The sequence below is a fragment of the Trachinotus anak genome, unplaced genomic scaffold (assembly GCF_046630095.1).
Source record: "Trachinotus anak isolate AG129_WGS33_773 ecotype Australia unplaced genomic scaffold, CSIRO_AGI_Tana_v1 ptg000028l, whole genome shotgun sequence".
Lineage (NCBI taxonomy): Eukaryota > Metazoa > Chordata > Actinopteri > Carangiformes > Carangidae > Trachinotus > Trachinotus anak.
In genome coordinates, this window is record NW_027273879.1 from 6,666,665 (window position 1) to 6,692,546 (window position 25,882).

The window sequence follows — 25,882 nt, forward strand, 5'->3', positions numbered from 1 at the left end:
CATTTTCTTCATAACAGCCTCTGGGTGTTTGCTACTGAATAAAGCTTCAGTGATTAAAAAAGAAGTTTGGCTATTCCCACCATATATTAAGGATAATATTAAGGAGAAGCAATAATAAACATGTCATTTATCAATGCAAAATGGACACATTTTCTAAGGTAAACACATTTTGTAATGTTCGCATTTCAAAACAGAATATAGTCAATTATAAACTTCCTCTCCCTGTAACTGTCATTATTTTCTTCTATGTTACTCAATGCTGAGTGCATTTTAACGCACTATAAGCACTTTGTGTTTACTCATGACTTACAGTGTTAAATAAATAAAATGTACTTACCTAATCAAAGCATTTAAAGGCCAGGTAGAATTCATTTGAAAATGCCGTCCACCACTTTCTTACGTTTACTTTTACCAATAATTGTTGAAAATGGTGGACACACGTGCGAGTTGTGTGGTATAGAGTTTATATCACACTGTACATGATGACAGTACAAACACTCGAAAGGTTTCAAACCGTTTGTTGTTTTCAGCATCTGAGCGTTACATCAGAAACGCTCAGAGAATTTAACATGTGAAACTGTGTGTGGGGCTTCAGATACCTTAATAACCTTAATGATGATAGAAGAGTGCAAGTCACATTTGACACAGTGACACCACAAAGTCCAGAAGATACAGTTTATAGCAACCACATGTCAACTGTCAATAAACTTTATACTGCCAAGCCTCTGCCTCAAACTGTTACTTTTTAACTCAGTTTAATAGGATGTTACAAAACGATAAACTTAATTTTGAAATAAACTTCTCATTTACAATATTTTCATACTGGTTATATTGCTCAGCAGACACATTAGAGTCACAAAAACTCCAAGATTTTCACTCTGACATGGATGTATGAAATGTCTACTTTTCAGAAAAGTATAGTTTTATGGATCTTCACTGAAGTTCAGAGCAGTCTGTAGTGTATGTTCTGACGTTTCACAACTGAGAGTTAATTTTATAAAAGGGGCATTACCATAAACCTGATTGCTGAGGGGTTTTTCCTTTTTAACCAATTCATAAACTCATCATTTTTTACAGAAAAGAAAGAGGAATGCCAGCGATGAACTTTACACATAACTTTATTTATACCAATACCATGTGAATAAAAAGCACAAGATGGAAGTAGTCAGGAGAAAGAACAACACAAATTACAATCAAGTTTTGCAAAACACTCTTGGTATCTGGCTTATTTGCTAGCAAAAATGGCAATGACTTCAGTTTTGGAGTAAAAATGTTTGATATTATTAATGAGATGGGACACAAACTGTGCAATAATATGTATACTTCTAGTATAAACCATATATAGCATTTCATCATCAAGTCATCAGCCCATTCTGAAAAACAAAACTGTTGCTAGAAATTATTACATTTTTCTTAGATATGGCAGATACAGGCATCTTCAAACCCATAACATGAATAACATGAAATTCTCCATTTAGGACAAAAATATACTCAGACTTCATATCTATTCTAGGAAAATAGTGCACAGCAATGGATTAGATAGTGTAGTAAAGAATAATACCAAAGATACACATATTCTATGATACAAAAATGTCCATATATTAAAATATAACAAAACCATCTGCAGAGACAAACCTCGGCTGAATCTCTTACACATCTGATAACTCTGACTAGGATCGCTGACAGTCCAGCTATCATCAAACACAAATCTTAGATTTGAAAATCCACCCGTCAGTTTGAACACATCCCGACACAATAACGTAAACTGAAAAAGGACTGGAGAGGTGCACTGTATTGCTCTGATTGCTCTTTATTCTCGGGTATATAGTTGTCAAACCTTTCACAACTCGGGGGTTAAGGGAAAGGTGGCTGACGGGCTCATTTGTGTTGGGCACTTGCATCCGCTTAAGTCCTCAGACATGTCACCTCCTAACCAGCGACTGATTTATCCCAATCAGCCTTAAATGATTGTACAAACACAATTACAGGTACATGCCAGCTGGAACTGCTTGGCTAGGATCCAGCTTGCTGCAGCTGGAACCACTGATAGAAAAGTTCTGAAATGCTCCTATAAAGTCAAAACTGCCGTAATGGATGCCTTCACTTACCCTAGGAATCTTGGAAATGCATTTGACACCTTAACATCCTACTTAACACTGAATGATGATAGTGGTAGTGTTTGAAATGTCACACGCTACAATGCAAACAGGTTGTCGAATCCAGAATGAAAGTTTTTAAAATGAATGATTTGTCACAGATAATGAAAACAACTGCAGAGCCAAAGAGGAATCCAGTGACAGTCTTAAATGAGAAACATTTGAAATACTTTCATACTAGCCCACTATATAACCCATGTTCATTATGTGCATGGTTAAGTAACCTGGTTGTTCTGAATCCAAGCTCACCTCTCATTCTCAAGAGGTTAGTATTAAATACAAGGCTCAGCTTCTATTTTCCCTTTAAAAAAGTCAAAACTATGTCAAGGCAGTCAAACAAAAGAAAATACAGTACAAAATACTACATCACTGATTGCAAATAACACCAGCATGAGTCAAGAATAATGTCTTGATTGTGTCAGAGAAGACTTCAGATTTGTCAGATGTGCACTTCAAGTCAGTAAAATCTCCCTAATATTCCTCAGTCACTGAGTGCAAACTGAACATTAGCCTTAACAAGTTTGAGGCTGATGATCAGACAGTGTTGACAGGAATAATGTTGCTGGGCAAAATCACTCTGTCACTGTCCGTGTGCTTTGTGTTGTATGTGCATGTGCAGTGATCAGATCTGATGGCGACCTGGCAGTGAGTCACCTGGTAATAGGTGGAGTTGTGGTCACATGCAATTGACCACGTTGCTGGAGCCCTGGCCGACGTCCCTGATCTGGCTGACGTGAGACGAGCAGACAGCCACTCCGGCTCCGGCACGGCAGTGAGACACTGAACCCACCAGCTCCCATCTGAGCAGCAGGCAGATACAAATCACAACAGAATTATAAGAGAAGAAGACAAGAAGACATATTAACAGTCCTGAGCAATACTGCAATATTTTGAGCAACTAACTGCAGAATTAGTAAGATTGAAAGCATGTAACAGGTCGAGTCCTCTGTCAGTCTCAGGAAAAACTAATCACACCTGGATGAATGAGTTTAAAATGTGGGTTATGTTGACAGTATCCTTAAATTTCCTCCTTTTTTAAAGCTCATATAACATAACTGTGCTTTTATTGGATAAAGATTACACAGCTTTTCTTTAACATCAAATATTTGCTTGTGTCTTTAACTCAGCTCCACTATTTTCTGTTTTTATTTCCAAAGACAATATATGTGTTACCAACTGGTGAAGTTCCTCTCTCAGTCACTGTAACATCTAATATTTACACAGAAGCAGAAAAATGACCAAACATAACCTTTCAGCATTTCTGTGGTACTGTGTATTATATTGTAGCAATAGATAACTTTCTACTGAAAAGGAATGTATTTAAATTTTTTCATTTTATTTGCTGGTGTACACACTTATAGACCAAGAACCAAATACAAGGTGACATGAACTTCAGCTCTAAAATTAGTGGCAAAACACTGAGATCCTTTGTACAACTTGATACTGAACAACTCAACAGAAAAAGGCATATAAGATTATCAATGACGGCAAACTGTCTTCATGACTGCTTCCATCTAATACCATTAGAATTGTCCTATAGATTGGACATATGGGAGGTAGTTTAGTGAAATTTTGGAGGCAATTAGACTTGTGAACAGTCATGTAGCAGGAGAGACATCTACGCTGTACACAGACTGATAAATGTACTTGGTCTTTTTGACAAAGTAATCCTGTGTAGCATTGATATTGTTGGCATATCGGCCTGTAGCATTAATCCTTGTGTATTTGAACTGTTTGCATTATGTTATCACATTTTTCAAAACATACATTTTTAAAATAGTTTCAATGTGTTTGAATGGATTGTTTTTGTGTATTTGGATTTGCACTTGCTTGCCTCAGATTGCCCCCTGACGGACAAATTAATTAGAATCAGAACCGGAATTATTTTAATTTATTAATTAAGTATTTTAACTGAATTGAACTGAAGTGGCCAACAACTAGACAGCCAGTTTCCTTACAGCATCACACTGTATGTGCATCTTTTCAGATAGTCGCTGCTGCTTTTGCTGAAGAGCAAAAGGGAAAGAAGCAGGGACCTGATGGCGGCGCCATGTATAGCGTAGCGCGTCCTGATGGGAAAAAGAGCTTTTTAATTATCACACATCACACCTGGAAATGGACATCAGACAGCACAGTAACTCATTCATCTCTTCCTCACCTGTTCATTCGAGGCTCAAAAGCTTCCACTGTGTTCAGGTAGATGTTCCCATTGTGGCCTCCAACTGCAAACACTCGTCCCATTACAGTAGCAACTCCGACTCCCCCACGTGGGGTGGTCAGCTCAGACACATACTCCCAGCGGTGTATTCGTGGGTCAAACCGCTCTACAGAGCTCAGGGGTGAGTTATCATCAAAACCACCTTTAGAAAATGACAGAGAAAGGCAATTATTCAAAATTACATGAAATTTTGAGATAACAGTCATCTTTGAGAATTGTTCAAAAAGAAAAAAGGTTGGTATAATATTACTTCACATAAAATAATTAGGATACATGTAACTAGAAAAACAACATGCTCAGGTTTAATGACGACTAACACTCGAACAAACAGAAAAGGCATGCGAGAAGAGGATTTCATGTATCCACTTCAAGCCACAGTCACTCACTAGGCAAAATGCCACAACAGAAGCTGTAATGAACCTTGAATGCCTGTTCAGATTCAAGTGCCACAATAAAAAAATCTCATCCTTAAACTTTATGAATTGGTTACCAGACAGCTTCACAAAACATGGACGTTTGCCTTTCACACACACACAAGTGTATAAAACTGTAGTGTGTGCACTTAAGGCATGTGACACAGGTGTATCAAAACAAGCACCCACATAAGAGGAGGAAACACCAGTAAAATAATGACAAGCAGCGTGAAGTCAGTGTAAATTTACTCACTGCAGTACGAGCAAATGTGGACAAAATACATCTTGTCTTGTCATCTTGTCATCTTTAACTGCTGTAAATGGCTCCAACAAACTTTATCTGTCTACTTAAGGGATCAAATCTGAGGAGCAGAATATTACTGGTGCTTGGAGTTGAACTGTAGTTTATTTATTCCTCTCACCCACTACATAGAGGCAGCCATTCAGTTTGCTGACTCCGTTTCCAGCCCGCCGCTGGCCCATCTCGCTGATCTCTGTCCATTTGTTCAGGTGAGGGTTGAACCGCTCCACACTGGACAGTGACGCCACGCCATCATTGCCTCCCACTGCATACACGAAACTCTGGCAATAAAAAGATATAAAGCAGTCAAGTGCAGTGTAGTTATTATATACTATATTTGTCTTCAGTTATTGGCTTTCCTCTTAAATTTTACCCCCAATGCCACGGATCCCACTCCTCCTCTGGGCGTGTTCATCGGAGCCACAGCGCTCCAGCAGTCACTTTCGATGTCGTAACGCTCCACATCATTGAAGCAGGAGTTGTCATCCAGACCTCCAATAGCATAGATAGGACCACCAAGAGCTGCCAGGGCTATACCCCTCCTGAGAAACACATACATCCTTGCTCAAAGCAGATATTATGTGCTGTTTAGGAAATGCATGTTAGGGTATCAATCCATTTCTGAGCATTTTCCTGAGCTGAAAAAGGGGGAAAATCTTTTAAGTCAACAGGAAATAATGAAATCAATATTGAGGCTCAAAGCAGCAGAGTTTTAAACTCTAAAACTAACAGCTGCCAAGGACTAAAGAATGGTATGAATAATTTCTAGGCTTTCAGTATAATCATTACATTCCACATTTCAATTTACTTTGTCCAGCTTAGTGGATCTGGCCCCCAGATAATCTGACTGGCTCTGGCAATTTTTGGCCAAGCTCCACAGCTGCTCTACACTGTGTGTTAGCACTGAGCTAACACCCAGAATGTTAGCCAAAGGAAAAAAAAGCCCTATTCATATTCAGTATATTGTAGTACGGTGTACCTCTTGGTGTTCATCGAGGCTTTCATCATCCATTTGTTAGTGAGGGGGTCAAACATCTCCATGTTGCCTAAGTGCTCATTACCATCGTGGCCCCCGACAGCATAAACTTTGCCTAAGGAAACAAAAATCCAGCAGATATGATATTGAATCTTCATGATCGTGTGAACAGAGCAGCGATTACAAATGATCAATGGTTCTTTATGCTGTGAGACCAAACTAATTAATCTTTTTAGACAAGTAATTTGTTATATTTTCAGGTGGTATTAATGTTATTTCTGAATGATCTCATAAAAACTTGAATATTAGTGTATTATTTACATTTATATATAATGTCTATAATAAAAATAGCTGCCATTATATTGCCATGTGCTCTTTCTCAACCCTACTGTTCACCTCTCCATGCTCTGTATCTTACTTCCTGTAGTGCTGTTATATATAATCCCTCTTACCTCCTACAGATATTACACCCACGTGGCGCCGTCTACTGTTCATTTCTGGGCCGAAAAACCAGCTGTTCTTAGTGATGGAGTAGCACTCGATGCTGCGAAATGGGTCGCCTGAGCCCCCCCGGCCACCCACACAGAACAAAACCCCTGAAGAAATGGTGAGAGAGAACAAAACGTTGGCACAGTGAGAGAACACACATTACACGTTATGCCCACAGAACCTCATAATTAATGTAACATTTAAAAAAAATATTTTCTTATGTTACGAAGATGAGACCAAGCCTGTTACAACACAAACACTCAGAGGGACATTTGGTTTCAGAAGAGTATTTTTTAGAGGAACAAGAAAAACTGCTGAAAGTTGCTACAAATACCATAAAATCAGTAGTTACATGTTCAAAGCTCAACACCACCATATAAGTACTACCTGCAGTGTGTTTCCGGGGTACGGTACGGACTGAATACTCAAAGTCAGGCACCACCTTGTTGCTGAGGTGGAGGTGGTAGTTCCTGGCTTCATCCATCAGGTCACGACAACTCAAGTTACCTTTGATCATCTCGTCTTTAGCCACGGTTCCAGTCAGGAACTCTACAGGGAGCAGGGGGAGGCGCACCTGAAGAGGAGACCAACATACTGTATAGCGTGCTGCAGTTGTAAAACTGATTGCATAAAGCTGTCAACATACTGTTTATGTAACGCTGATTTTACACACAGTTATGTAGCTAAACCTTCAGTTAATGAGTAAAACAGAATAAAACACATACTGATGTACTTCCAAACACAAATCCAAAACACGTGGAGGAGCAACATTAATAAAGATAACACATTCAGCCCAACCAATCCATCTCCTCATGATCCAAGTTATGTTGTCTCTAACCTGAGACATGATCTGGTCCAGCCAGGCCTCGTGGTGCTGCGGGTTTGCTTTCAGCCATTTCACCGCTGCATTGTACACCTGCGTCTCTGAGTGGATGTTGAGCTCGCTGGAGGACAATAATGTGCGCAAGTGCTGGGGAGACACGCACGTGAAGTCCTCACACTCCACTACCTCGGTGAAGTGCTCACAGGCATAGCGGTCAGCCATGTCCATCAGGTCCACACGATTGTGGCTCTCAGCAAAAGTACGAACTGCCAGGCAGTTGGTGGGGTGAAAGTGGGCTTTCATGTACTCACAGCAGGCTCTCGCCACCAACTCCACCTGTCAGGTTCAGGCAGTAATAAAAACATTTTAGACATTTTCTCAGTGTATAACAAACTGAAATTCTGTTAAATGGAAAAACTTTCATGAGATTTCAAAGTGCTAAATGAAGGTCTGAGTATCACTATACTTAACCTTTCCCTGAAAATGCACTAGTTCCTCATTCATGTAAAATAAGGAGAACTAAATGCCTGTATCGCTTGTTAATTCATTCAGTGTGTGTGTGTGTGTGTGTGTGTGTGTGTGTGTGTGTGTGTGTCTACCTGAAGGATGCAGGCAGCATAAAGCAGTGGCTGGACATTATCCACAGTTAATGTGAGCTTGGAAGAGTAGGCAAAATGCACCAGGTCCTGGATGGCATCACCATCAAAGTCCTTGATCTCTATCAGTTCCTGCTTGGCCTCAGACATCTCTGACAGGAACATGGCCCTGGGGAAATAAATATCCACTCTTTAAGAGGCACTGGTTTCCATTCATTAAATACGGAGGCCCAGCAGTACATATACTTTCACCTCAACTGAAAGTGTTATTATAGTTATTAATACTTAACTTTCATTTTACAGACGGTTCTTTGTTGCTTAATTTCTGCATGTTCAGTCAGAGCAAAAAACATATCTGGCATGTGATATCAGGCATAAAGAAAACACAGCTATAAACCAACAGCTTCCGTTAAATCATTATGGAGATTCAGTGTTCACTAGTAAGAAAAAAACACCAACTCATAACTGCACTGAAAACTGCTATTATAGGTGTAGTTCAAAAAATGAAGGATAAAAATAGAACACACCTGAAGTAAGGGATAACACAAGCCAGCACGAGCTTGTGGCATGGTATCAACCTACTGCCAACCTATAAAGAGAGACAAACATGAATGAATGAACAGTACCGATAAATTCAACATTTATTTATTTCTAGAATATGACCATTCAGACACAGCATTGTGATTTCTGAAGCTATTTAATGATATAAACCAACCCACCACACTCAACTTGAAATTTAGAGTGATCAAGATCATCTAAAAGATATTCTTCATAAAATCACAACTTTCAACCTGACCACAATGAAAACATAAAAGATGATCAGCTGTTACAAAAATATAAGACATTCAAATCTCCTTACTCAAATCCAGACAGAGTGACCTACCTTCAGCGTGACGTCACAGAGCTCCCCCACTTCATAGAAGTGCCTGAGGGAGTTATGGAAGTCCTTCCAAGCCTCATGAGCCTCGAAGACAAAGGACCCATCAGGCTCACAGTCTGCTTTCGATGTCCTGTTTCCAGATCGTTTGTCCTTGGACTTCAGTTGCTTGACATGGTCTGGCACCACATCCCCTGGTGCCATAGCTGGCTACAGGAAACAACACCTGTAAGAGAGATGGAAGCGCTGAGGAATTTGAACACCTGGTAAACACAGTGGCAGTTAGGGGTAGGCAATGTAGACAAAAATTTTCTAAATCATATGGTAAACAGTTACACACATGTTCATCCCACTGTGTCAAATGTTTTCCACTTTTACTACAAATACTGCTTTGTCTTAGTTTAACCTTCAGTTAATCAGGTAAATGTTAAAAATGATACATGACCTCAAATATTTAGGATCTCTAATTTCTAGTCACATTTAACCTGCTTTCATTAATTATCCATGAGAGCTGTGAACCAAGAAATTTTGATGCAAGACTGATTCCTCCATGTCAAATCAGAAGATTTGCTTCTTTTCTCGGATTTATATCACTATAAATTTAATATTGTTGGGCTTTAGACTGCTGGTCAGAAACAAAGGAATGTAACAATCAACAGATTAATCAATAACAGAAAAGTCCTTAGTAGCAGTGCTCTTTGACCCAGTATAATTATATGAAGAGGTTGTTAATAACAGTATAGAATTAACACCCATCCCTTGCAATGATAAGCAGATCAAATTTAAACTGCCTTTGACTGCATCATGCAAGAATAACTCGCATTCTGAAACAGAAACCACAACTCGGTGGAAATAGCATTCTACAGGCTTAAATGGAGGAAACACAAGGGAAACTGGTGGTAGGGGGTATTGCCTGCCAGCTGAGCAAGTTTGGTGAGTACTCCTCCCCCTTTCAGTGTCACTTCCCCTTTACTCAGAAAAAAAAAATAGCACAAGCTAATTCCTCCAAGCTAACATAGCACACTGCTCAGAAAACACTGCAATCAAACCCATAAAAGTTCCTACCTATTGCTGAGTCTGATGAAGTCGCCACAGACGATAAGTCTCTAGTTGGGAACAGATTAACTGAGAGCAGGCAGCCAGAAGCCACAACTCCGCCCACACCTTACAGATGATGCACTGTCTCTCTTTTAAGCTATGCCTCTGAAGCTGAATAGACTCAGTGTATCGCCCCCTCATCACTAGTCCTCTCAGCTATAAGAGCAGAAAACATCTAGTCCCATCATAGGCACTGGGGATCAAAGGCTCTTTCCACTTCTGTTCTACTTTGTTGGCTCGTCGATAGGTTTCATCTTTGAGACTGTTTGCTTTCTCAACACACGTGGGGATTTAGTCATATTCACTTTCATCACAGACAGACTCGGGATCAGTTGGAACACTTTTATGATGAAAACATCCTCAGTCTATGATATATCATTTATGAGGAGTACAGTGAAGTGAGATAGTCAATAATTTAACAACAGAAATGCACTGCACAACTACTCAACTCCACTGAGTACAAAGTAAAAAAAATAAATAACAGCAAGCTTTTTAAATCCATGCAACATTTTTCTATGCATCTCTGTGTGTCCACCATAGAAAAAGGGACTCCCACTAGACAACCAGCATGCCACATTAGGCACAAAGGTACACAGACAATGAGAATGAACCCACTGTTGTCATGTCATATTACTTCACCCACTTCCAAGGGGACACAGCAACTACAGCAAATGCTGTGCTTCCATGCTTTGTCCTTTGGTCAGAGTCCTGCCGCAGATTGATTGCCCAATTAATTAGTTTTTTTCCTGCACACTGACCACATTACTGTATTTCCCACGCCACATTTAAAGAGGGTTGAGGGTTGAAAAAGAGTGATAAATGTCAAGGACACTATTTGTTGTGCAGACAGCTCTTAGATTTACTTCACCTTTTGAATAATAATGTATTTGAGTTTTTCTAATGACATGTAACACATGCACTTTTTACTAGCTGATCTTTCCTAAGTGACTTGTTTGTAAAATCTCATATGCAGCTCACTGGTTTGTTTTGCTCCTATTTATATGTCTTTAGTTGACATTGTTTTCTGTCTGAAAGTCGTGCATCTTTGTTAGTGTATGCAAGTACATATCTAATTTTTAGCCCTAAATAATCAAACAAGCCCTCCTTGCCTCACCATGTTCCAAACATGTGACTGTTTCAGGTATAAAAGTGTGCAGGGGACTTTGTCTTGGACATGCCAAACATATGCAATATGATAAATTCTGCATATAAAGAGGCTTTAATAGCCGGAGACTGGAACACCTGGAGAAGATGTAAGGGGTGCAAATATTTAGGATACCACCTAACAACATAGTTGTTTCCTGTAATCGATAGCTAGCACCTTCAGATGTCATCTAAAATTATTTTTGACATGTCGATTCTCTCTGGCTACAAAAAGAAATCGTGGTTACATTTATTGCAGCTAGAGGAGCACAAACTATCGGGCATAACAGTCGACAAAAGCTGAAATAAATACCAAACATGCAGCCACACGTCAACAGTTTATGAAACAGGCTGGGTTATCAAGCGGTGTGAGTGGCTGAGTGATGAACGTTATCATATCCACTGTAGCAGTGCTTGTTTCTCTCAGTGTATCTTTATTAATGTGGATTTAATAAACATGATAAATCTCGCTAGCTAGCCTATGAGCAGAATAAATGGTTCGCCTGCTCGCTAACGGCAGCTAGCAGGCGAACTAGCATCCGTCCGTCCAGCTAACGTTAACAGGCAGAGAACGGACACGATATAACCACAAATTAAGCGAAAATACACAACATACAGTTTTAAAAAACAGCTACAAAAGACTGGAGAATCATGGTGATAAATGAAATATGATTTTAATTTAGATACCTCATGTCGTAGCGAGAATTAAGATGCCGGCTTCTTTGAGTGGAATGTTTGGCATTAGCACGTTTGTTGTGATTCCAGGTGCTTCATGGGTATTGTAGTTTTAAAGTGTTCAAATGCAATTTCTGAGGAAATCGCAGTGTGGTTACTGCATTTGTATGAAGAAGCAGTTGAAGTGGTAATAAGGAAGAAAAAGCAAAAGGGGTGAAGAATGAAAAATGTAGTGTAATTGTAAAAAAAAAAGTGTCAGTAAGCTTTAGTATTTAGTATTAAGTATTTGAGAGCTATGTTTCCTTTACTAATTAACATTTTACATAGGACACAGATAAGAGCTTGTCAAATAAGATGTATTTTTATGGATTAAATAACCCAACAGTAGGCTTATATAAAATTAGTGGTTAAATAATTAGCCAATTAATCAACAGCACATTAATCCATTATTATTGTAGCCTTATATAAAAATAATTAAGATCAGATATCCACTCTAACCAAGTACAAGTTGCTTACATGTAACTACATCAGTAATAATAATATATACACACACAATTTTACTGCATTTAGTATTATTTAGTACTTTCTTTTTTATATTGACATACTTTTACCTAAGTAACATTTTTGATGCCAGACTTTTACTTGTAATGGAGTATTTTTACAGGGCGGTAGTAGCAGCACTTTTACTTAAGTTACGAATTCATTTCTTCCACCACTGGACATGTAGGGTCTAATGAAGGTTAAGTAACCTGCTAACTGTGTTACTGCTTCCCTAACCCAAAGCAAAAATAAATGATCAACAGACACCTGTCTCTTCTCTCTGAGATGTCTCATAACATCAAGTGCACTCTTACAAATTCTGCAATTAAACCAAGTTACAGCAGACAGACACACCACAAAGTGCCACATTCTTCAGCTGATAAATAAAACTGTGGTTCAGACTCGGTTTATTTTGTCTTAATTTTTCTGCCTCACTGAACAGGTTTTGGTAAATACCAGTGGCATGTGCAAAGTAAGGCATTAAACAAGAGAGTAATGTGCAAAGTAAGGAAATGTTAGACTGTAATTACCATTGTTATACAACTATATTGGCCAATAAAGTCTTGAAATTATACATTAACACCATCTTCACATCCTGATTGAGTTCTATTTACTGTACATCAGTGCAGTGTCTGCATATTTCTGCTGTAGCTTGTAAATACCAAGCTGAAATATTGGAATCAAGTCATTATTGTGGAGTGATTTTATACTTATACTTGATTAGTTTTTATATGGAATGAGATCAGAATAAAGACATGGTAAAAAAAAAAAAAAAAAAAGCATAAATTCATACAATTTAAAAGCAAAAGTGTATGCTCTCTTTCAGTGGAGGACATTTACCAACTGGAAAAAGAGAAGTAGTAGTAAGAGGGACTGAGAGTTTCAGCATAAACACAAAAGACAAAGAGATGAAGACTTAGTGAAATACAAATAACTGAATAAACCCATACTCAATTAAAAACCACATTCACACAATTATCAAAGATGATTTATTTCAGAACAATGTAAATCCATGCAGTTCATCCACTGAAAATAAAACAAATAAGCTAATGTTTTACAGGTCACTTGACGGATGTATAATATTATTTGACATAGTCAAAGATCAGGTTTGTGATGGCCATCGGACGGCCAGCATTATCTCCACGTTTCCTACTTGTGCTGCTTCCTCTTTTTAAGGAGTGCATCTCGTAGAGCAAGCTGGATAAGAAACACAAAATACTTTGAGTTGAAATGCAAAGATACAGTGCAAATCAATTCATCCAGGGTCGAGAAGAGCGGCTTATTCTGACATATGTTTCTGATGGACGTGACTTACCTGTTTCTCTCTGAAGGAGCGTTTGCCCTTGGTCCTCACGTTCTGACTGTGTCTCATCATCATGAAGTTCTTCGTCCTCCTCTTCTCCTTGTTGCTGGTGCTGGCGTGTGGGTTCAGCTTGGTTCGCTTCTTGATAAACTCCTTCCGGTCGGTCCGTCCCGCCTAGAAAAATTAAAATGTATCATTTAGACCTGACATAATTAGTCAATTCATCACATGGTTAACAACTGGCTAACAACTACTTGAATAATAAAAATACAAATGCAAAAACGATCTAGTTTCAGCTTGTGAATAATGTGAATATTTGCTGGTTGTCACAGTATTCAGTGACAGTAAAATGCATTTCTTTGGGTTTTGGACTGTCAGACAAGTATTGTGAATATGTCATATGAGCTTTTAGAATATGTTATCTGCATTTCTTTCTGCATTCTCTGACATTTTTTAGGCCAAAGGACTTATCAAAAAAATAACTGGCAGGCTACGCTGATTACTGCAGACCTACACATCATCATACACTGACATGATATACAAACTGCCCATGAATGACTTTCTACCAGTGTCACAGCTGTGTTAAACAACCATGATTTCACTGGACAAGTAAATCTAGGAATACTTTAATTCGGGTGGACTTGAACTCCGGGCCAGGCTGCGGCCAGGACCAAGCCCTCCAACAGGTGAGCCACCGAGGTGCCCCAATTCACCCAACAGCTAACTCCAGGTTTTACCATTGCTGTTGCCAGGCGAGTTTCCTTGTCTGCTTTGGGTTTCTTATGCAGTTTCTCAATATTCCTCAAAGTCAGCAGCTCCCCTCTGAAAGAAAAATAAAAGCCTCAGTATAATTATCTCTTTGTCGCCAAACTAAAGAATAGTAATTAGACTCTTATTTCAAGGAATATGAAATCTGTTTCTCTTAACATATTCTGAAGACAAATGTTTGCAAGTGATTTACTCTTTACACTCTGTGTTCAAATATCTTCCTCACCTGTTGTCACCCTCATCGTCACTGTCCACATTTTTCCTCTTCTGGCCCTTGCCTGGCGCGGCGTTGACCTCCTTGGCCATCTGGACCAGACGGATCTTCTTGAAGTCGTCCTGAGTGAGGAGCCTGCTGCCGCTGACCGCCGCTGCCTTGGCTTTTCTCTCTTCGATTGGAATACTCTGAAGCTTCTCGGCCTTTACGCGACCAAGAAAAGATCGTCCGTTAAAACAAAGTTACCGTGCATAATTCACCTCCAGCGGTTCATCAAGGCCACGCATTTTTTAACCCTCACCACTTCTTCTGTGTCTTCTTCGTCAGACGAGTGGTGGACATCCACCCACTCTCCATCTTCATCGTCATCGTCATCGCTTGTACTGATGCTCTCCCAGCCGTCTGTTGTACAACATGAAAAATACGTTTGTTAGTGTAATGTTGATCATCTGTCATCTAAGAAGACAGATTTTGCTTTGCAGATTAAAATCGGCCAATGTAATCCGATTTTATGGATGCAATAAAAACTTAGCTGCTGACCTTCGTCCTCCTCTCCCTCTTTGTTCTCCTCCTCCACCTCCAGGACTTCAGCTCCAGGGATGTAGTCCTTCGCATCAAGCTCTCCGTAGTCTTTGACCTTGGCCTCTGCTGACGCCTCTGTGGGTCTCCCCTGGACAACAAGAAGCATGGTTTACAAAAACAGAGATGTAGCTTTGTCACTGTTAGAGTTTAGGGTCTAGTCCAAACACTTTCCTCTGAAATGGATAAGAAAACAAACAGAACCTGACATGTACGAGCCCAATGTTTTTTATAACACAGTTCATACAGCATTGATTCATTATGACAGCTCACTAGCAGTCAAGCATGAGGGACAATACATTATTATACCTAAGGTACATGTCTAAAATCCTTCTATTTAAAAAGAGCAGTATATTACACAAACATACTGACTGATGTCAAATTCTTTATTCGGTGAGCTCACCCTGTCTTTCTTGTGCAGCATCTGTGGATTAAGATTCCTGAACAGCTGGATCAGTCCCCTGGCGGACATCATCACATCTGGGGCAAGTACAAACACAAACATGTTGCATGTGAACATACACGTACACATCTGTGACCAAAAAAAAAAAAAAAAAAAGCGGTGAGAAAAGCAGAGTGGCTGTCACTCACTCTTGTCTTTGTGGGTCTTGTACTGAGCCAGGTCCTGCAGTAGGTCTTCGGTGATGGCCAGCGGACAGCGGGCTGCCACCTCCTTGATGGCATTAATACTGAAGCACAGAGAAGAGGAAAGCTTTGCTATGGAACAGTAAAGTAACACCGAACATGGTAGCTGTAAGCATAGATGTGTATTTTTGGTTTAAACCTGTTTATCTATCTAGTATCCTATAAAAGTTTGGATATCTGTAACCAGAAAGGAAACAGCAGCTGCTTACCCCACGGTCATGACCTCCCCAGAGTTTCTGTCTGTCACAAAGTTATTTGCGATGGTCATGATCACAGGTTCAATGACCTGCACAAGTGGGAATAAACAGTGTTAACAGTGTTCCAGTGAAGCTCTTGTGTTAAGTCGAATCACTGAACAAAACTGTGGTTCTTGACGTACGTCAGGGGGGACGAGCTGGTGGGAAGCCTGGGCGGCACACAGCAGAATCTTTGTCACTTCTACAAAGACAACAGATGGTTTTAAATCTGCCATAAACACAAGTCAAAAGACTTTCACTTAATTCTAATGATATTTTTTACCTCTTTGATGGGGCTGAAGAAACCTCTGGATGAAGGGATAGAAATTGAAGAGGAAGAGCTGTTGAGGGAAAAGAGCACTGAGTATCACACTCGATATAAAATAATTTACTCATATCTCGTTTATGCTTCACATCATTATATCTCTGTTTGCTATTAAAATAATAGATTAAACAAAAAAGTGAAAAGCAGTAAAAGTTTCTAGATGAAACCACATACCGGCTTTATTAGGTGGAATTTGCTGCATTGGTCTTTGCATTAGAGTCTGTTTATCTATTTATCTTATTTTTGGAGTCATCAAAATGTGTGTCCAAAAAACGCAACCAGTCTTTTACCTCTTGGATTCCAACCAGTCTGGATATGAGCTCCATCATCATGATCTTCACCTCAAAGCGCTCTTTAGAGTCTTCCAACTGTTTAAACAGTTTCTCTGAGAAATCTTTACCAAACAAAAGTGAGATTTGATAGTTACCAGTTTTGTAAATCGTAGTCTAAAATGACCTGAGACAACTTCTTTGTGCGGTGTTGTGGAGAGGACAGGTGCGTCTACCTTGGGGATCATGAATTAGGTGAATGGCGGAAAAGTTGAACACCTCTGGTTTCTTCTTTTTCTTGTGTTTCTGCCCAGAGAGCACACGATAACAGAGAATTAAAGCAATGAACTCAGTTTATCTGAACATAAATGTAACAAAACAAGTGATGCATTCACTGTTGATACATATAACACTGTTACCTTGAGGACCTTCATTGCTTTTTCCAACTTCTTCTTGTTTTTGGAGGTTTTCTTGCCCGTGGAGTATCTCACCCTCAGGTCTCGGGCTGATGGTCCCTCTGTCTGGAAGACAAGACTGATTCTTAACCAGAGCAGCTTGACAGATGGAAACCACGTTTATCTATCCTCTTTTAGACTGACACAGATAGACAGTATCCTGTCTCACTGTGTCTGTGGTACTTGCCTCTGATTCTGAGTCACTGTCATTCTTTTCATCTACATCTTTGCCCAGGAAGAATTTAAGACCCCCAACGAGGATCTAAGGAAGGGGGAGATACAGGTGAAGATGTGTTTTCCATTTAGTCAGTATAGGAAACAAATGATTGTTGTACATGTGAAAAAAAAAAAAAAAAACCAACAACATACCTTTGTCACCTTGGAGAAGCATGCTGTTGTAATAACATTAACTGTTTTGGCATCATTCCTGTGGCACAAACAAAAAAAAAGACAATGAGGTCAAAGAAATGACAAACAGATTCTCCTGAGCTCTACAATATCTGGGGAATAAATCATGACGCCCACCATATGTTTCTTTTGTATAACTCCGCCATCACATCTAGAGAGATCTTCGCTGCGATGGGATTACTGTCTCTCAGCATGGTGTACATGAAGTTCTGCAACGTCTGAAACACACAGCATCATACCACAGGTACAGTGAGCGGTGGCCATGTTCACCTGCTGTATCACACAACATCGCAGACATGAAGTACCTGGCGCGTGTGTGTGTGTGTGTGTGTGTGTGTGTACTTACTGTGTTGACCTTGTTGTTTTTGTGCTTGGCATTTATGTTTTTGATGTCGGCAACAATGTGTGTGTACAGTGTCTGCGCGGAGAGAAAAGCAAGAAGAGGAAATAGCAAAGTCAGATGGACGGAAGAGGAACACAACGACTGAACTTTTAAATATGAATCCAAATGGTGCGTATTCAAATAATAAACATTTTAAGCAACGTGTTGCATAAATTGTCCACAAATTCACCCTGTGACTGCCACTAGGTTCCTCTATGAAAAAGACTGAAAACTATGTAATTATATATTAATGCACACAAAAAACACTTCAACTATACAAAATCTCATGAGCTATTTGAATGAATGAATGTCTCTGCTGCAGCTGCTTCAGGACTGGATGCTCTAACCTTCCTGAGCAGTTTGTCGTGACATCGCAGCAGCTCGAAGAAGAGCTCCAGGAGGCCAGCGGGGTCGATCAGGTCTTTATTCCTCAGAAGAATCAGCGCTTTGCAGAAGGTCTGACAAGGAATATCAACAACACTTACATGAATATCAACAAACTCAATATGGATAAATGAGCAGCCTCTGTATTGACATGGTCTTACCATTCTTAAGTCTGACTCCAGGACTGTGTGGTGACTTAGTAATAGCTCAGACAGCTCCTGAGGGAAGGTGGACAGGTGCTGCAGGTAGCAGTGCCCAACCTGAGGGACAAGAAGAGTTCATCCATTAGGCTCCCTCTCTTTCTATACACACACATCACTCCTCAGGATGACACAGGCTCACTTGATACAAATTTTAATGCACAAGTCACCTGAGCCAGAAACATGACAAGGTCCGCCAGCTCCTTGTTCGGCTTGTCCGGCTGCAGTTTGAAGATCTGTACATTGGACTGGTAGTGTCGGTACTGCTGTTGAAACTGTCGCAGACGCAAGAAGAGTCAAAAAAAAAAATAACGAGTCTGCAAGCTAATACATTTAGCAACCTCTCTGCTAACAACACTTACCTCCTCTACGTAAGACTGCGGGTCCCTTTTTATAAGATTCTGCAGTTGCGGCAAGTTGTTCGGCAGTTTGTTGTTTTGTCGTCCCGACATGGTGTCAGATGATCCTGTGAATATGTTGTATTAAAAAAAATAAATAAATACTGAAAGCTCGTGTTTTTTTACAAGGCAAGCGTGGCCAAAGTGTAGGCTGCCATCTTGCCAGCGCTGAGAAGTTGAAACGTCACTTCCGTTTGAATTAAAGGGGACCTGTATTTTCCTCTCTTCCTGCAGCGTTTGGTTGTTTAGATCCTGACTTGTTACTCTTAACACTCGTCCGTCTTCTTCTATCATTGTAATTTTCCATTTGCCTCCTTGGTCCACATTATTAGACAAAGATGCATGGATTTATTAGTGTTAGTCCCTGCCCGTAAATATGTATTTTTGCTTACAGTTACTCTTTTGTATTCGGTTATTTGTCCTCATATTTCCACGTTTATTTATTATTTTATTTATTTCATTTATCATTCATTATTTTTCATTCATGCCTCTTTTTTTTTTAAGCACATTTATTATTTCCCACAACTCTATGTTCCAGTTCTAAACTTCTTCTCAAAACTGATTTCTACTGCTATTATGGTATTAAGAGTAAATTTAAGAGAAAATGTGAACATCAAGTCAAATTTACATATTACTGTTCACTCTAGATCTTGAATAACAGGGTTGACATCAGGAAATCTAACTGACTGACATGCTAATCCCATAATTTGCATGTCAGTGCAACCTTTCAGCTTTCTGCAGCAAACCAGGCCTTAACAGTAACCATAACAAATGATATCCCACATGTTGACCAATAAGACCTTTATTTTGCATAACTGAGTCAGCTGCTAAGGTCCAAAACTATTCTGAAAAATGTTTGGACACATGTCAATGTTTCCACAATTACTTCTACACTACAGTGATATGATAGTGGACTTTGGCCCCACCTGGTGGTGGAACTGGTGTAAGACAACCCATTTCTATTGCATTACCTCTCTTCTACAATATTTGCATTATTGCATTCATTCAGGACGATTATGTTAAATTATGAAATACAGAGGAAAGACACGGTAACATGGGCACCAGTGAAATATCCAAAATAATGCAATAGTAGGGCTAAAAAGACATTGTGAAGGTGAACTGTCGATGCAGTTCTAGTTTGTGGTTGATTGTGGAATTGCTAGACTGTAAGATGATCGATCACCTGGTTGACAAAATAACATCTTTCTATATATAATGCAGTTCAAAATCATCACGAACTATAGCTGACAGCCTCAACACAGATCCAACATCATAAGCTTCATTATTGCATTACTAATGACTTTCAAGTTAAAAAGAAGTAGCTTACTTTTCATTGAGCACTCTTTCTAATCTTGTATCAAGTGCACAGGTTGTAGCTTCTCTTGCTCATACTTTTCAGTGGTTTTATTAGTCAACACACTTGGAAAAGCTGTATATATGGTTAATATTTTTACTGAACTAAAAGGTGATATGCACTAAAATGGCAAAAGAAATGGAAAATACTGCATTCTTCTTTTTTAAAAAAGAAACTCTCTACAGAACATTTAAAATGTATCCAGTTTAATTTTTAGGAGATGAATATGTACACTTTTAATTTCATCATTTACCTCAGGCAGTGAGCAAGTACTGTATAATAGATTTACAAAGCAAATACTGACATAGTATTCTGTCAAGGCATGTTCCAGCATCAAAATAGGATTCAAAATACACAGGTAAAATTTTGTCCCACATAAAATATGAGATCATTGATCACTTTCATAATTATTTTAGAATGTCCAAGAAAAAAAAAAAAAAAAAAACATTAGTGTTCTCTTGTAGGTGACAATAGGAAATACAATCAGCAGTTCTCATAAATGCATTGAAAGGGAGTAGCAGCCAAAGACAGAGAGAACTCAAAAAGCAGACATAAAAATATAGACTTCTTTAAAGGATTTACTCTCAGGGAACTGAATATTTTAAAGGCATCTTAAAAACATGTAGTGTAATTTGGCAATTTCTGCCTGTGTCAACTCTGCATTTTTGTTTTGCTCTTGTGAAACAGTCAGCCAGCCTCTACACGACGGCGATATGTAGTTTCTACTATCCTGAGATGTTTTCCTCTGCTTGAAGGCATCTGAGGACATAGAGGATCACTTGATAGCAGAAAATATACTGGTCCTGTAAAAAAAAAGATGATATGAGAACATGTGAATTAAAGAGTTAACAGTTAATGTACTTAATACTAAAAGCAAACATTAAAAATCACCTCTGTCTGGACCATTCCCTGTCTCTGAAGTCTCATGTTCCTTACAACATCTGAAATATCAAACTACAAAAAAAAAAAAAAAAAAAAGTTAATTAGATTTTAATCATCCTGAACAAAACAAAGAAGAATAGAAGCTTCCTTATTAACAAACTGTACAGTAAAGAAGATAAAACTTACATCAGCATCTTTACTGATGAGACCCAGAACCACGTCTATACAGATGAGGGTTCCCGAACGACCAATGCCTGCACTGCAGTGTGTGATTATCGGTCCTGACCGATGAACGTGTCTCATGTAGGAAATAAAGGTGAGCAGCTGCTCGGGTTGTGAGGGCGTTCCGTGGTCGGGCCATCCCGTGTAGTTCAGATGAGTAACACGCTGGACTTCATTAGTCTGAGGAGGGAATGTGAATGAGTGAAGTGTATAAATGTCTGAATTATTATGAGAAAATGAGAAATCTATACATAAACTTACCTGAACATCTTTGACTTCAATTAGTCGGATGACAAAGTGGTCCAGATACTGGTCTTTGATCAGCATGATCTGTAACCGGTCGTCCACCATCTCTGCTGTCCTCGGTGTGTCTGGCCAGTACCGCTGACATTTCACTTTGCCGCCCTCGACTTCCTGGGTCATCATGGCGATCACGTTAGACTTTTGCTCCCACACCATTTGCCAAAAGTCACCCAGAGTGGTGGGTAAGGGTCCCTGGCAGGCAATGTACATGAAGTTCTCATCCTTCACTGGCATGTTGATGAAGTTGGCGTTGATGTAGCCCCCATCTTTGCCCAGCATGACTCGAGTTGTGTCAACTAGAAGAGATATGTGCATTAAAATCATATTTGAAATCAAGCCAAACATTTTAAATATCCAGCTTTGGATTTAGTGAAATTTACTGAAAAAGCTTTTAAGTTTTGCATAATAATACAAATATGAGTAAACACATCTGTGACTTTTCTTACAGGGCACGATGTTCTTGTAGCGATTCTTCTTCTTGTTCTCCTTCGTCTGCCCTATTAAACAGTCGTCCAGTGGCTGGAGATTTTGAAGATTCTGTCATGGAAAAACCAGATGTTCATTAAAATCAAATGAATTATAATCAGTTCGCAGACATTGCAATTCAAAGCAGACTCTTACTTCAAACTCCTGCAGCGGGACTTTCTGCTCCAAAAGCCCCCTCATCATGCGCACCACAGTGTTGAGCTTCGGTCCTGTGTACTGGCCATCAGGGACCACTTTGACGAGGGGCAAAGAGGTCAGCTCGTCCTCTGTGATGATTGGCCCATCTGGAGGGAAATAAAATGAAGGAATATAAAATGACAAAAGTAATGGCCCGAAAATGTTTTGTTAGTATATTATGAGAAATATGAAATTTAATATATATATACTTAACATATATTTACTACACCCAGCCCTATAAATACTGGCACTATGGTGGAAAAGAAGAGCTGGTCTGTATATGACCCATGGAGTAACTGATTTGTGAAATCTAGATCTCATCTGCCTCCCTCCCCTATAACATGTCATTTTAATTTCCCTTGAGGGATCAACATCAAAGTTCAGAGAAAGTCGGTTTTACCCTCTCTTGATTTGGAGTTCATGTTCTCAATTGGCAGTTCATCGCTTCCCCATGTGATTTCATCTTCCTCTGGCTGTCCAGCGCTCATCTGCAGATAGCTGTTGATTTGAAAACATACACAATAGATAAATGTGAATATATTCATAACCCTAAATGTATAGTTATGTAGTTATACAATCAAAATGCAAAATCTTACTTTTCACTCCTTGGATCGTCAACACTCTCCTCGTGCCACTCCACTTTTCTGGAACTCTATTATGTAAAAATGATAAACAAAACATTTTTTAAAAATCTGATATAACCAGTGTGTAGTTTTTGTAGTCTGGTGGGTTTGATTTGCACCTCAGGAGAGTCTTCAGGTAAAGAAGAGCCATCACAATCTGTGTCCTCAGAAAATTCAGCGCTGTGCTCCGTCTCTCTTTGCCGCTCTAGTGGACCATCCTCATAGTCTGTTGAACAAGGAAATGTAGACTAGTTTGTAAAGTTTATAATTATTTTGATTCACAAATTACTTCATTTTGTTAGTACAATTACACAACATTCAATATTGTTCAACTGCCTTTCTAGCCGGTAGTGTGTGCCCTACCTATTGGTGGTATGGGAGGCTTTCCTGCATTCAGCTCGTTATGGGGAGTACACATCTTTGTCTTCACTCCACTGTCCTCACTCAGATCTGAAAGCAACAAGGTAGATACAGTTCAATCTTTAGAAATTTTTCAAGTGGGAAAAAACATTTTAAAAATCTCATATTTTGGATTGTCGCTGGTACCTGTGTTTCCATTGCACTTGTCAGAGTGGATGGGTAGATAGGCGAGGTAAGTGTTTCGGTTCTGGTCTGGAGGTCTGGACACTATGAGATGTACCAGGCCTTTAGCTTTACGGATGGTGGTGACAGCTTTGGTGTGGGACACACCTGTCATTAGCTCTTCATTCACCTGCAAGAAAAAGTCAGACAGTCATAATTAAAAGCTTTCAGAGAGGGCTGTGTATTGTCTCAGAACATCCAGAGACGCTTAGTTTATTACAGTTTATAGTATTCAATACATGTGGGGCAGCATTTTAGCACAAACAATAAAACATACACATGTAACAATACACAGTAGAGGTTTTATTTCTCCATCTGATCTAATAAGTTCATAGTGTGGGCAGAGGCAGTACATACCAGACATTTAACAAGGATGATATTGATTAAATCTCTATTAATCTTGTTTAATAAAAGTACATTCATTAATATGATCTTAAACTCTCAGCAGCAAATGTCAAACAGCACTCACTTTCAGCAGCCTGTCTCCCACTTGCAGCTTGCCTGTGGACTCTGCTACTCCTCCCGGTGTGATGGATTTGACAAAAATGCCCCTTTCCCCTCCGATCACTGAGAAACCCAGACCTCCAGACTGCGGCTTCTCCAGATCCAGCTTCATGATCTCCTCCTGCATATTCAGTGAACAAACACACCTTTAATTCAGGATTCAAAACCAAGCAACAGATGTGAGCAGACAAGAGCTTTATGGCAACAGTCAAGCTTTTGATGATAATGATGACAATACTAATGCGATAAGAATATTTATCTGCATTAATATTTATCTCCGTTAACAGCACAGCTGCTAATCACTGGAATCCTTTGCCGCTTTTCTAGCCGTGCACAGAAATAACAATAAACGTGACAGAAGAAATTTCTATTTTAGCTTGTTAACAAAACATGGAGCAGAAGAAATATGTAGCATGAAAGTAATCACTTGTTTCTTTAAACTTACGTCTGAAGGACAAAGTGCTGCGAGACTCTCTGTATCTCTTGGATCTTCTCCTTTAAGAAACCCTTAAACAGAAAACAGTGTTGCAGTTATATGCAAAATAAAACACAAATAAAATTGTCACAGGTGGCACTTTTATGGGGTGAAACATACCATTCATGCTGGATGAAACCTTGGGGCTAATGTTGTTGTTGAGAAAAGAGACACTTTTCTGCCCAGGAAAAACAGGCTTTCCATCTCTTTGAGTCAGAAGGAAAAAAGAAGAACAGTTAATGTTATTATACAGTATCTTGAGCTAAAAATAACCATCTGTAATGCCATTAAGATGAAAAATCAACACTGACTCAGCATGAAAAATTCCATTCAGGCTACATGTGTCACTCTGTGTTAGTGGAGACTACCTCGTGGCCTTGAGCGTGAGGTTGTCGAGGGAGAGCTCCAACAGTCTCGTGTTCTCACTCAGAGTCAGGTCCTGAGTGGGAGCGCCGCTGATGTAGTGGATTAAATCAAGTGGTCTCAGGCTGCCCTCCTCGTAGGCCAAAGTGTCTGGCAGGATGTCTCTCACAAACAAGACTCCATACACACTGTCACTACCACCGTCCAGTATCAAACCTGGGGAATGAAAGGGGAGAACAACAATTCACATGTGACTTCGAGCATTAAATCCTAATTCGGCATCTGGGGAGGTTTGCAAGACCGACCGACATATGGTGCAGTCATTTCAGATATGCCACAGGGAGGTTTTAGCACACAACAAGGGCTGTTTCTTACCCAGAGGTTCTTGGTTGCCCTTGAAAGAAATGTCAGGCAGCAAGTGGGCTTCAATGGGGGGCTTGGGAGCCTCCAGAACCCTCCCCACCACCAAGTCAACTACACGAGGGGCAGCACGCACAAGATTGACCACTTCAGTGTGGCCCATATTGCTCACATCTGTGTTGTTCACCTGTGAATAGAAAAAAGAACTGATTCATTGTAGATTCAAATATGTAGTCTGACATTTTGGAAAAGAGATTTTTTTGGCTTTGGGAGTTAGGTGAGAAGATTGATACCACTCTCATGTCTATGCACTAACTATGTAGCCTGGCATAAAGACTACAGACACTTCTATAGTTTCTAATTAACACAATAAATATTTATTTATTAAATATGAACTCGTTAGATAGAGTGAATGCACCAGCAACATCTCAGCTGAGACTGGAATCAGGGATCTGAGATGAATTCGTACCATGATCATTCTGTCCCCTGGCCTGAGTCTTCCATCTCCTTTAGCTGGGTCCTGGACGATGTCATGGATGTAACAGCCATGATCATTACCTTTGGTGAGAGTGAAGCCCAAGCTGCCTTTTTCTGACTTCACCAAGGAGACCTTTAGCTCAACTTCCTGACAACAGAGGAGAATCTGAGTTACTGGAATAAGTATTGGGCTAAATAAACCT

The 25,882-nt window shown here is 39.5% G+C and overlaps 3 protein-coding genes across 5 annotated transcripts in view; all 3 read right to left on the reverse strand.

The window, feature by feature from the left end:
• Positions 1-1,100: 1,100 nt before the first annotated feature.
• Positions 1,101-11,866, reverse strand: klhl8 (kelch-like family member 8). The gene is made up of 12 exons (XM_071466437.1): positions 11,778-11,866; positions 8,856-9,075; positions 8,500-8,561; positions 7,976-8,141; positions 7,392-7,712; positions 6,941-7,127; positions 6,517-6,660; positions 6,068-6,179; positions 5,462-5,630; positions 5,210-5,369; positions 4,315-4,516; positions 1,101-2,956 (listed from the first exon to the last, which is right to left on the reverse strand). The coding sequence occupies exons 2-12, from the start codon at positions 9,051-9,053 to the stop codon at positions 2,833-2,835; spliced, it is 1,845 nt and encodes a 614-aa protein (XP_071322538.1). The 5' UTR covers positions 9,054-9,075; positions 11,778-11,866; the 3' UTR covers positions 1,101-2,832.
• Positions 11,867-13,275: 1,409 nt separating this feature from the next.
• On the reverse strand, positions 13,276-19,057 carry sdad1 (SDA1 domain containing 1). Its single transcript, XM_071465536.1, has 22 exons — positions 18,836-19,057; positions 18,644-18,748; positions 18,435-18,533; positions 18,237-18,347; positions 17,854-17,925; positions 17,625-17,725; positions 17,469-17,526; positions 17,287-17,361; positions 17,064-17,165; positions 16,881-16,950; positions 16,666-16,769; positions 16,334-16,391; positions 16,194-16,252; positions 16,024-16,100; positions 15,761-15,858; positions 15,573-15,649; positions 15,131-15,260; positions 14,892-14,992; positions 14,603-14,793; positions 14,346-14,430; positions 13,621-13,782; positions 13,276-13,502 (listed from the first exon to the last, which is right to left on the reverse strand). Exons 1-22 carry the CDS (start codon positions 18,923-18,925, stop codon positions 13,455-13,457), a joined length of 2,073 nt encoding a protein of 690 aa, XP_071321637.1. The 5' UTR covers positions 18,926-19,057; the 3' UTR covers positions 13,276-13,454.
• Positions 19,058-20,414: 1,357 nt separating this feature from the next.
• ptpn13 (protein tyrosine phosphatase non-receptor type 13) overlaps positions 20,415-25,882 on the reverse strand; it is a 44,311-nt gene continuing 38,843 nt past the window's right edge. For all 3 annotated transcript variants that reach the window (XM_071465535.1, XM_071465534.1, XM_071465533.1), the window contains 17 exons: positions 25,672-25,827; positions 25,218-25,389; positions 24,848-25,058; positions 24,600-24,685; positions 24,450-24,511; positions 23,970-24,125; positions 23,465-23,630; positions 23,282-23,368; positions 23,038-23,144; positions 22,892-22,947; positions 22,696-22,793; positions 22,254-22,402; positions 22,079-22,169; positions 21,591-21,928; positions 21,294-21,509; positions 21,117-21,179; positions 20,415-21,028 (listed from right to left, as the gene is read on the reverse strand). In XM_071465535.1, coding sequence (XP_071321636.1) covers positions 20,951-21,028; positions 21,117-21,179; positions 21,294-21,509; positions 21,591-21,928; positions 22,079-22,169; positions 22,254-22,402; positions 22,696-22,793; positions 22,892-22,947; positions 23,038-23,144; positions 23,282-23,368; positions 23,465-23,630; positions 23,970-24,125; positions 24,450-24,511; positions 24,600-24,685; positions 24,848-25,058; positions 25,218-25,389; positions 25,672-25,827 — 2,292 coding nt within the window. In that variant the 3' untranslated portion in view covers positions 20,415-20,950. The remainder of the gene's footprint in view (positions 21,029-21,116; positions 21,180-21,293; positions 21,510-21,590; positions 21,929-22,078; positions 22,170-22,253; positions 22,403-22,695; positions 22,794-22,891; positions 22,948-23,037; positions 23,145-23,281; positions 23,369-23,464; positions 23,631-23,969; positions 24,126-24,449; positions 24,512-24,599; positions 24,686-24,847; positions 25,059-25,217; positions 25,390-25,671; positions 25,828-25,882) is intronic.